This window comes from Aphelocoma coerulescens (assembly GCF_041296385.1).
Source record: "Aphelocoma coerulescens isolate FSJ_1873_10779 chromosome Z unlocalized genomic scaffold, UR_Acoe_1.0 ChrZ, whole genome shotgun sequence".
Taxonomy (NCBI): Eukaryota; Metazoa; Chordata; class Aves; order Passeriformes; family Corvidae; genus Aphelocoma; species Aphelocoma coerulescens.
In genome coordinates, this window is record NW_027184085.1 from 34,352,020 (window position 1) to 34,364,391 (window position 12,372).

General features: G+C 38.4%; 1 protein-coding gene across 2 annotated transcripts in view; it reads left to right on the top strand.

Annotated features, from left to right (window-relative positions):
- Positions 1–12,372, top strand: part of FOCAD (focadhesin) — a 97,448-nt gene that overhangs the window by 19,630 nt on the left and 65,446 nt on the right. For both annotated transcript variants that reach the window (XM_069000743.1, XM_069000744.1), the window contains 5 exons: positions 414–515; positions 3,255–3,459; positions 5,641–5,847; positions 6,254–6,341; positions 7,000–7,202. In XM_069000743.1, the coding sequence (XP_068856844.1) occupies positions 414–515; positions 3,255–3,459; positions 5,641–5,847; positions 6,254–6,341; positions 7,000–7,202 (805 nt within the window). The remainder of the gene's footprint in view (positions 1–413; positions 516–3,254; positions 3,460–5,640; positions 5,848–6,253; positions 6,342–6,999; positions 7,203–12,372) is intronic.

Below are 12,372 nucleotides of genomic sequence, written 5' to 3' on the forward strand. Positions count from 1 at the left end.
AGTCAGTCTCAGGTGCTGAAGACTTGAATCTGGGCTTCAAAAACTGGACTGATACTGTGTGACAGACAGTTCAGATTTTTTAGTGGGTATTATTTGGAGCTCACTGATACAGCCAGTGACTCAAATGACACTTTTGAAGAGTGAACCGTAGAAATTCGGGTAAGTTAAACAAAACAAAAAAGAGTGAGACCAAGCCTTTTCAAATAGTGAGATTTTGTTTTAATCTTGTTTCAGAAGTTCTGAGAAAATACCCTCTTTTGACAGTAAGCCATTTTAGCAAAGCTGGTAAAAGGAGTTGGTAAAAGGAGGAGGTTAAATTGGCTACTTCTACAGCTGTACTTATTTTGCAGATAGTTGTTTTGCATACTTCCTTTCTGTGTTATGGATATAAATGGCATTTCTTTGTCTTTCAGGAACACTCCTCATCCATTAATCACTGTCCTTGAGAACAGACCTGATTGCTGGCCAGTTCTACTACAGCAGATAACAGTATTTTTCCGTCAGTGTCCAGAGAGGTACATGAATGAAAAATTAAAAATAGCCTAGCAAATGTTGACAACTGAATTGTATCATTGTAACCATTTTGTTGAAGGCAGCTGCAACAAGCAGTAAGAATTCTGTCTTTTGTGATAGATTTTGTGAAAGATAAAATTTAATTAGACTATTTCAAGTTTTAAAATAATAATATACAAAATTCTTAATTAATTAAATACTGGTGTAATCATCAAAAATCAATTTTATAGCTTTTAATTCACTGTGTAGATAAATTTTGTATGGATATAGAATAACTGGTACAAAACTGATAGCACAATTGAATTTTTTTTAAAATAAGCTATTTGTTTTATTAGCTTTGTCAAAATTCTGTCTGCTTAGTCAAAAAAATGAATACAATGCAGCTATAACTCATGTATACAAAATGATGGGATGATGAAGGAAAAGGAGAGATGATTAAATCTCATGGAAAGGTTAAATCTCATGGAAAGGATGAGGTCTTGAAAAACAATATATGCTTTCTGATTTAAAAAAATAGAAAAAAAATCAGTGGTACAGCCTTATTATAAAGCATCATTAAAATCAGACAATAACAAATACCCACCTGCCAACAATCTCAGCCTTTCTTCATGCTTACCACTAAGGAACTTGTCCAAGAATGCTTCAGTGTAAGATAAGAAATCTGTGGCATTCTCAAAGAGAACTGCTTTCAGTGATTTTACACCTATATGTATGCTTTTCAGATAAAAGTATCCCTTTTCTCCTGTTTTCGGAAAGACTAATAACAGAGAAATAGTGCAGAGAAATTGGCTTCTCTGTTTGCTGTTTGTAAAGAAATAAGTTTATTCGTCTCTTTAATATCTGGTGGGCTTAGACTACATGATCAAAAGTAAGACTTTCAAGCTAAAGTGTGTTTTGCTCAGTTTAACTGATCAGAGTCTTTTTCAAATGCTGTTTGCTCTTTCACTCTGCTGCCAAATTTGGGACTCGCATAGAGTCCCCTCATGTATAAATGGAGTGAACGGTGGATTTTCTGCTGGTGGCTTCTTTTGAATTAAAACAGGAGTTTTTCTTGCTGAAAAAGAAAATATGTGACACTCTTCTTGGTGCTCTTTGTTCAAGGTTTCTGTGGGTAAAGTGCTAGACTGACAATAAAGAATCATCGAGTAATTTAGGTTTGGAGATGCCCTTCAGAGCACTGAGTCCAGCCATTAACCTAATGCTATCAAGTCCACCACTAAACAGTGTCCCTAAGTGTGATGTAGAAAAGCTCCACATATGTTGATATAGACCTATTACTAAATTCTTTCTACAGTTTTGCATCAAGACTGAGTCTTGTTTAAAATTGAGTTTTGATTCCCTGTTGATGTGCTGGATGGTAGGAAGGCTCTGCAGAGGGATCTGGAGAGGCTGGATCTATGGTCTGAGGCCAGTGGTATGAGGTTCAACAAGGTTCAACCCCTAATGCTGGGTGCTGCACTTGGGTCACAACAATTCCATGGAGTGCTACAGACTGAGAGAAGAGTGGCTGGAAAACTGCACAGAGAAAAAAGACCTGAGGGTGCTGATTGACAGCTGAACATGAGCCAGCATGTGCCCATGTGGCCAAGAAGACTGATGGCATCCTGGCTTGGGTCAGAAATAGTGTGGCCTGCAGGAACAGGACTAGGGAAGTGCCCATGTACTTGGCACTGGTGAGGCTGCACCTCAAACCCTGTGTCCAGTTCTGGGCCACTTATGACAAGAAGGACATCGAGGTGCCGGAGCAAGTCCGGGGAAGGGCAGTGGACCTGGTGAAGGGTCTGGAGCACAAGTCTGATGAGGAACAGCTGAGGAGCTGGGAATGTTTAGCCCAGAGAAAAGGAGATTGAGGAGTGACTTTACGCTCTTCTTCATGAAAGGAGGTTGTAGCCAGGTGGTGGGTTCTGTTCTCCCAAATAAAAAGTGATAGGATGAGAGTAAGTAGGGTCAAGTTGCATCAAGGGAGGTTTAGATTGGCTGTTAGGAAAAATTTTTTAATGGGCTTGTCAAGCATTGCAACAGTCTGCTCAGGGAAGTGGTGAAGTCACCATTCCTGGAAGTATTCAAAACACCTGTAGATGTGGCACCTGGGGACATGGTTTAGCAGTGGGCATGGCAGTGATGGTTGGACTTGAGCCTGAACAGTTCTATGATTCTGTATTTGTTAATATATTGACCATCAGCTTTATTTGGTTTTTTTAATAATGTAAAGGACAGCTTGTACTCCTAACATGATCAAGCCAAAAGATTTGTTTCGTGATAATATTTTACTGGGAAGCCACGTTGGTTAAAACAGTTCCTGTATCATGTAATTGTTTTAAGGCCATTCTACAAAAACTGATAAGTAAAGGATGACTCCTTTTTATTGAAATATGTTTTATGTGTTTTAAAAAGATATTTCTGAGTAATCTTGTCCAAATATTCTTCAGAATGCACATCAGTCTATCATGACATTCAGCAAGGAAAGTCACTTTCTTGAATTGATGAGGGAAAAAGAGTAAAATTAGGAGTGTTATAACCTGCAGGTCCATATTGAATCTTTTCAAAATTGCACTTTGAAGTATGGTTACTGTATTGGGCCTCATGACAGTACTTTGTTCTAGTATTTACTAATGCCCTTCTCAACACCTTTCTGTTAATTTGGTCTTGTGAACTTTTGCAGGTAATGTCACATTACCTGGATTTCCTTGTTACACTTTCAGTAGAAAGCACTCACGGCAAACTTATTTCTTGAACTGCAGGTCAGAGAGTTCTTGTGTTGCCATAATGGCTTCATTTCTAAGATACCTGTATTGTGAACCATACCAGTTACGGGAATATGCTGAACTGCGAATGGGTTTACTTAAGATCTTACTTCAGCCTCATGGGCCAAAGCACAAAGAAGCACTCTCCGTGTTGGAATGTGAGATTCTTCAACTTCTATGTGATTTGGTTCCACACCTGCAGGTACAGTTATTGCCTGACCCTACCTTTTACAAATAGATGTTTATCAAAATAGTGATAGTATTTTTATTATTGTCTTTCAAGTGTGCAAATATAGCATTCTCTTCCATTTTCTGTAGATCAGATTTGTTGATAGTACATAAATCTAATAAACTGTCTCTTTCTGGTAGAAAATAAAACTTCAGTTGTTCAAATCTGATATACCTGTTAAGATGGAAATTGAAACACATTTACTGTCATTACTTGCATCTAGTTGCTTCAGTAAACATGGTAAACTTAGAAAGACATTAATGAGAAAATTCTATTAAATGGCAAGATATTTGTCAAAACCATACAATTTTAACTTAAAATGGATAATATTAAAATGAAACAAACTATATGAGAAGAATTATTTAAGTATTTCTAGGTATTCCTTTCTCACCCTTCGTAATAGAGAGATTAGTGGATCTGAAGATGAAATTTAGTCCTTCTGGAATATGCTGAAGGTTTTGAATTTTTTTTAAGTTGCACAGTGATACATAATAGGAGCTAGGGGTTTAACCTTTCTGTCCCCTTTGACTAGGGGCCTGTGATGTTGGGTAAAATTAAAAGCTCTGCTTTTTCTTGTCCTTTACTGGGATACCAGTTAAACTTTTTTTGTACCTATCTACCGTTTCCTTCTTCTTTTGATATTAGGACAAGATCTTCAGTTTCAGACGTATTCAGCCAAACATGAGGTGCTTTGCCCTTATTGCTATGGAGAGAGGGTTCATTAATATGAATAATGAAAAGCTAAGTAGGCTTGTTATAAGGATATTTGGTAACATCTTTCTCCTATGACATTTTACTAGAAAAGTATTCTTTTTACTCATAGCTACTTCTCACAATCTTTTGGAAAAAATATAACTTGTGTTATACATGTTTATCTTGGTTCAGGTCTATTCTTCGTAATGATGGGTACATGCTGACAACAGAGAGTTGTCTGATTTTTTTCTCGATTTTACCTGAACTTCAGTATAGCATTGTGTCTTGAATGTATGAACAAGCTTCAGACCTGATAACATTTAGCCATAAGAAAGGTGCTGAATAAAACTTATGAAATTAGTTATGAACCTTTTTTTCCTTCATACATGTTGGCACTTCTTTTTTTTAAGCAAGAAATCAGTTGCATATTTTCAGACTCATATTAATACTTGAACATTTTTGTCTCTCCTGAGATACAGCTTTCACAATGGAAGGTACTTCCTTCAAGAAGCCTGTTTGATGGACTGTTCTATAATCTGTCAATTCCTTCGTCTTCTTTGTCTGAACCTCATTTTAGCATAGCTTAATTTAATCCACTGTGTAATATAAATGCTGAAATGTTTCCTAGTCATTTTGTCTGACAGTGTCAACCAAGCTGTCGAAAGTACAGCTCTTCACCTGTAGACTTTTCTGCTAATCAGTTCAGTGACATAAGATTTCTGATTAGAGCAGATTATTTATAGAACAAAAAGGGAATAAAAATCAGGCTGTTGTGCTTAATGCTGGCTCCAGAGTTTGGATTGGAATAGTGCATTTGTCTGGAAGTAGAGTTTTCAAGAACAGAAACACTGTCATCCAGCACGTGGGGACTTTGAGATGACCTGCTTCTTGAAACCTTTTTAGCTGGCTTTCAAGTATGGAGATACTGCTTTTGGGTATCACACTACAGCATCTAGTTTTTGTGGTAGTTAGATTCCATGGTGTTCTAGAATTGAGTAACACCACTGCCTTTCTCTTTTGAGACGTATGTTAAAATCTTAGTTACGTTACAAAGGAAATATTATAGAGCCCGATGCATCTGTCATAAGAATATTTACCTCCTTGATGAAATCCCCACACACTTTTTTGTGTTGTTACAAGGAACCCCGAGAGCTGAATTAATTGCTATTGCTTGTGAGTAAAAAAGGATTTTTCTCATCAGCTACCAAGAAGCGTTTTAATTCTTCCACGTGTTTCTCGTTTTACTTCAAAATATCAAAAAGCAGTTCATAAGTTGGTATTTTTCAGAGAAGTTGGATAAGGGATTCCTGGTATTAGTTTATAAATATGTTTCTTCAAAGATTTAGTACTATTTGCAATAGAAACATAGCAGAGCTAATACTAAATTCTATGTAGATAGGGAAGGGCAACTAAATCATCATATGTTTTGGCTTGGTTTTTTTTTTAACTATCTCTCTGCAGCTTAAGGACTTACTGCAAGTTACAGAAGCCTTGTTTTTCCTGCAAGAGCTGTTCCTCAGCCTACTACGCTATCCTTTGTTTTGGAAAGATCGGTTATCCCAGCTTAGTCTGCAGCTGTTATGCTTCTGTGAAGTATGTTTAAATGTAACAGGAGAATGCTCATCTTTGATCTCTCTAATAGAGGACAACTTAGAGCTCTTAAAAGAGGTAAGAGTATATGGTAAAAACACAAAATAGTTTATTAAATTTAAAGAACGTCATGTGTAAGACAGTAGAGACACTTTTACATGACATTCATCTGCAGGTCACCAGTGTTGGTGTCAAAAGGTAAAAACTTAACTGGGTCTGTATATATCTATTAATCTCTTAGTGTGGAAATTTGTTTAAAGTGAGTTACAGCAGTTTGAACAAAGTAACAAATTAAAATGTTCTAGTTACTTAGTTAAAATACTATTTTCACATGGTTATATTCTTAATTGCTCTGTTCACTGCATGTGCAGTCACTATGGTTCATAAAGATAATCTTTCAAAGTTTTGGTAGTTTCCTATTTGTTCTGTTTAATGTCACTGAGAAACAAAGGAGACTTGGAACCTTTTTCTGTTTTCCTTGTAGGTATTTCCAGTGGACCAGTGTATAATTGGGCTAGCTCTTTTACTGCTGCAAACTCCAGAAAGTCAGCAAAAGTCTGTCTTGAGTCTAGGTAAAGCTCTTCTTGTGAAAGAGGAGTCCACACTCTTAAAACTGTGTCTTTGTTTCTTCATATTTATGAAATAAGCACTGCATTCCCCTGGAATTGGATTGGGTAGTGAAATGGGGTTTCTTTACATGCAGAATTTTTCCTGAATTAAAATAAAATGGCAGTAAATACAAATTTTCCTGCTACTCTGACTTTTCCCATTGATGTTTCTGTATTTTAAGCTCCCTGCTATCTTGGAGCTTATTGGTTTCATTTTTGAGCCAACAGAATATTCTTAGCTGATGTGCATGCATCCTGAATGGTTTGCTATTACAGGTACTGAGAGCAGGCATGACAATCATGGCAATGTTTAGCCGCTCTTTTGACTTAGCAGTTGTGATTAGTGTGGTTATTCCAGTAAAAACAAAGGTCTGCGGTACATTCCATTTTTGTATTTTTTGCTGCCATCAGGTACTTTGCTGTGAACACAGAAATGTGTGACTCTCTAAATGAAAAATCACAAAAATCTTTTGGCTTTTATATACACATACAGTAAATTTGGGAACCTTGACTTTGCTCAGTTGAAGTGTTTCCTAGAAATATCTGTGTCATGCCCAGAGGTACCAATGTTTATTTTTCTTTCCTTCTTGATCTTTGTTTTTCCTCAATTTGTCTTAAATAGCCTACAAGCTCCTCTCATGTTCAGAAACCCAGGACATCTCAACCACAGCCCTTATTTTGGTGATGCCTGTGCTACAGATCTTATCTTCTACAACAGTTGGAGACTGCCTGTCAGGGGATGTTTCTGGAGCTACCAGGCAGCAGCTGGCTGTAAATCTCTTGGGAATATTAAAGGAGGAGGGTGTGAAGGATAAACAGGAATCGGTAAAGTGATAAGTTTCTTTCCTTTTATCAGGTGCAAGTAGGGGAGGCATTTAAAAATTTTTCTGCATTAAGCCTATCTGCTTGGGAAAGACTCTGCATGTGTGAACTTCTTTGTGCCATACCCTCCATGGGAACGCTTGAAAATATGTATAGTCCATAAAACTAGACTACTGGTAAAGTGAAAGTTTGCTGGTTGGATATTGTTTTATTTAGCAAATGAGAGTTTTTTACTTTAAGGGACTGTACAGATTGAAGAATTTACCTCCATTGTTAAGTAACTAACAAGACTTAGTAGAAATCAAGGTTATAAATACTTAGTCTGTTTCTTTCAGACTTGCTTATTCTCCTCATCTCTTTACCGCTGTATGTGACTGTTAATTACTATTCTTTCTCCCTTGACTGAAAAGAGTTACAGAGTACCTAAGTGTTAGTTAGCAAATTTTGGCTCAGTAACCTGAATCTTTTTATATGTTCTGTTAGGGTTTTTTGGGTTTCAGTTATTTCCTTTTGTCCCACTTCTCTGCCATCTATCCATTTATCCCCACTGTTACAAGAATAAGTGACAACAAATCTCTTTGATCAAGATGTGTCTAGCACTGGGGTAGCTAAAGTCCCTTTCTAATTTACACCCCTGTTTTGTGTAGAGAGGGTGTGATGTGACAAGCTGGAGACAGACATAGTGCTAGTTCTGAGTTCTGCCATGTCTTCTTGACCTGGAATCCCCCATCTACTTCATCTTCTATTTCTCCGCATCTGAAAAGTCAAACCCATTTGTGCTCCTAATAAAAAATAACTTAAGTTCACTAAAGCTTACACTTCTTAGTCTGCTCTGAAAGAATAGACAGTGGGATGACAGTGATTACAGCTCACTTCCTTCTAATGGGACTTTCTGGGTGCCAGCCTGTACAGATACCACTGGAGGTTTGTTCAGTGAAACATCTTTGAAGCATGTCAGTCCTCAATGCTCTGTGTCACTCACCCACATGTTTTGTTTTCTGTTGAGTTTGGGAAGCTATTTGTATGTCTTACAAGGCTACTGTGTTACTGTACAAGATTACAGCGCATTGTGTTACACTGGCTTCCTCTAACGGGACTTGATTGTACTAATTCTGGTATTCTCTTTGCTTCAGAAAAGCATGTGAAAACTTTTCTGTTGAGGGCTTAAATAATTTTTGATGACTAAGTTTTTGTATTGGCCATGTTAACACTGAAAACAATTGTCTTTGCTGAGAATTCTCTAACTGTCTCTTCACTTGTGTCTCATTGATCCTGCAGAGTTCATAGTAAGTAGCATGGTGGATCTTTGGTAATTCATGGTTCTCAATGCAAATGGGGAGACAATAATTTTGCCTGATCATTGTTTGTCATAAGTATGCCGATAACCTCTGGTTCTCAGCTAAAAGATTAAAAAATGTAGACTCTTCTTAATGGCCCCATGATTACAGTCAGTTTGTGTTGTAGGATCAGATCAATGCTAAGAGAATAAAGTCTTGATTGAATTATCCTTAGACTTCCTTCACATTGGAAATGGGCAAGAAAAGAGGTAAGAAAAAGAAAGCAAATGCTATGTCCACAGTGAACAAGCTTTGAACAAGAGTATGTGAGAGCAAACATGTTTAAGTTATGGTGTATTTTCACAGAATCATGGAATAGCCCTGGCTGCAAGATCATCTGGTCTAGCCTTTCATAGGAAAGGGGGCCTAGATGAGATTATCTAGTATCCTCTCCAATCACATGTTGAAAACCTCCCGTGATGGGGACTACACCATGTCCCTGGAGAGGTTGTTCCACTGAATGATTGTTTTCACTATCAAAAATGTCTTTCTTGTAATCTTGTTATCCCTGACCCTCTCCCAGGTATCTTGTATCCATTGCCCTTTGTATTCTCCATGTGGCTCTTTGTGAGGAGAGAGCTTCTGTCCTCTTAGTAACTGCCTTTCATGTACTAGAAAATGATGACATCCTCCTTCAGACTTCACTTCTACAGGGGGAAAAAGCCTGACTCATGGCACTCCTTTGACCCCTCTTCAGTCTGTCCATATCTGTTTTGGAATTGTGGGGGCCAGAGCTGGACACACCACTCCATGTGCAGTCTGACAAGCGCTGGTGAAGTGGGATGATCACATCTCTCTCTGTTAGCAGTGCCCCCATGGCTGCAGCTCAGGCTCCACTTTGCCTCGGTAGCTGCAGCAGTGCACTGCTGGCCTGGTGTCTGTGTGCTGTCTGCTGGGACGCCGGGCTCCTCTTGGCAAGGCTGTTCCACAGCTCACGTCGTAGCCTGGCTGGGCTCTTCGGTTATGTCATCCCAGGTGCAGGACTCTGCACTTCTCCTGGTTGAACTTTACACAGTTCTTGTGGCCCAGTCTTCCAGCCTGTTCGTGTCTCTGAAAGGTGGCTCTCCCTGCTGATGTGTCCACCTCAACACCCAGTTCAGTGACACAGCAAACGTGGTGAGGGTGCTTTTGGTCCCATCATCCAGATCATTCATGGAGATGTTACAACATGGGGCATGGGGGGCCCCAGTTGTGACAGGCTGCCAGCCTCAGTAAAACATTGATCAGGAGGAAGGAGGTATTAAGAACCTGTGTCTTGCCAACATTGTCAGTAACTTTTTCCCTGCCCTGTCTAGTAATGGGTCTGTGTCTTCCCTGGGCTTCTGGTTTAACTGCGTATGTATCTGATCAGCCATTTCTTCTTGCTATCTCTGGCCAGTTCCAGAGCTAGCTGAGCCTTGACCTTCATATGTGCAACCTTACATGCCCTAGCAAGAATCTTGTAGTCCCCAGTGGGTATTTGACCTCCTTTACATTGAGGGTATGCTTCTTATTTTGCTTTTTACAACAGTCAAAATTTATATGTCTTTAAATGGCTTCTTTTTTTTTTTTTGTGTGTGTTGATAGTAGTAGGGAATTGTTCTACCTTCAGAGCCATGATTTTGAAAGTTAGGATGAGGCTAGGCCTTCACACAGGCTTTGCCATTGAGGGATTTTACATATGTATATATATGTGTATATATGTGTGTATGTATACACACACACACACATATATATTTGTGTTGATAGACTGAAATTTTGTACATAACCTCCTTGATTAGAGTGCAGCAATAAAATAAGATTGTGATCATAGCCTGTTTTCATGTAAATGAAATAAAAGGAGAAAGGAATGAGTACAACTATGTAGTAAAACCTTTTGGGGGTGTAGTGTGGAATGGGAAATACCAGTATAATATTTCAGGCTCTACCAATTTTTGCAGTTTTTCCCAGGCACTTAAAAAAATATAAAAGTCAAAACAAATGACAACAGCATCACCACCACAAACAGAAAAAAGCCCCCCACAAACAACACCTCCCCAAAGAAAACCCCAAAAAACAAAAAACCTTTCATAGCCTAATCTTGATTTAAAGACCTGTTCTCTTCCACAGGCAGGCAACTAAATAGTACATCTTATGGATCCTGAAACTCTTATTAGCTCACTGTGTATTCTTAGATAAAGTTTAGATACCTTTTTCAATAAATGGCAGTATCACAGCTGTATCCAGAAAAGATTTTTGGCTCCAAGTGACCTTGCCAGCCAGAATAGATAGCTCTTTAGATTGCTATATTTTTCACATACTGTAGTTGTAATGTGTAAGTAATGTAATAACCTAATTTTAATGTAATTTTTAAAAAGTAATCTAAAATACAGGGGCATTCTACCTTCCATTAGCCAAAATAAATTTACATTGAATCAAACAATGTGATTAAGATGAAGTTCTGTAGTTTTAATTAGAGCAGCTTTTTTTTTTGCCACTCATAGTCTCTTTTTCCCTGGTTATTTAAAGATGAGTGGGCCCTAGCCTTTTGGATTCTGAATTCCATTTTTAATGTTCATTTGGAGATCTCTTCTCAGATACTTTATTGACTTGATCTTTATATAAGTGTTCTTCACCTGATGACTGCCTGCTAACTACTGTCTTGATAATGGAAAGATATTTTCTAAGGAAGCAAAGAATTAGTGGGAAAGAGATTTCATGTCTTGTATTAATACAAAACTTTCCTGTTTTAATGAAAAACTTTGAACTTTATTTACAGGAGCTTTAAAATATATATACCCATATGTATATAAAAATCCAACTTAAGAGAATTCCTCATTTGCATTTTACAACTTTCCTACTGCTAAATACTATCTTCCATGACTGCAACTGTTAGCAAAAAGGTTCTATTTCTGTAAGAAGAAAGTCTATGGAAGAATGGGGGAAGATGTTGGAAAATTGTTTGAACTTTAGCACAATAGTATATGACCCCTTTATTCCTGGTTAATGCCTAGTTTTGTACCCTACAGTGCTTAGTACAGATGCCAGAAGTTAGTGTGGCCTTGTGTTAACTCCCTGTGTCTGTGACTAGTAAGTTGTGTTCCAGCTAACACTTCCTTATTTATTTGTGTTAGTGATTAATGTGTAGTAGCTGATATCTTAGTTTTGAGAACAAGGGTTGTGTGTCAGAGCAAAGAATGATAAGAGAAGTACATAATGACTCGATGACATATTTGAGGTACTCTCAAGGAGAAAAGATTCGTCAGAAGATCCGGAACCATATCCAAACATGTCCATGGAAATAGTTGCCAGGCCTTCCCATACTTATATTTGGACCACTGCCCGCCATAGAGGCTTTACTCGCTTGGCCTGTTTGACTGCAGTGCATGTCTCACAATCATGGATCACCTGGGAGATACTGTCCATGGTCAGATCCATCCCTCAGTCTCATGCCCATCTATAGTTGGCATCTCTGCCTTGATGGACTGAGCCATCATGGGCCCATTGAGCTAGAAACAACTCTCCCTTGTGTTTCCAGTCCAAGTCTATCTGTGACACTTTTATCTTTGCAGCCTGATCTACCTGCTTGTTGTTTTGGTGTTCCTCATCAGCCCTACTCTTGGGGACATGAGCATCTACATGGCAGATTTTCACAGGTAGCTTCTCTGCCCCAGTGGCAATGCCTTTCCCCTCATCAGCTGCCCAGATTGGTTTTCCCTTATGCTTCCAGTTGGCCAATTTCCACCTTTCCAGCCACCCCCACAGAACATTGGCTACCGTCTGCTTCTGGTAATAGGCCTCTGGTTTGCATTGATGCAATTTGGAGAAGGCCCTCTTTCACCTCCTTCCCGAGTTTCTGATGAGTCTTCTCCATCCTA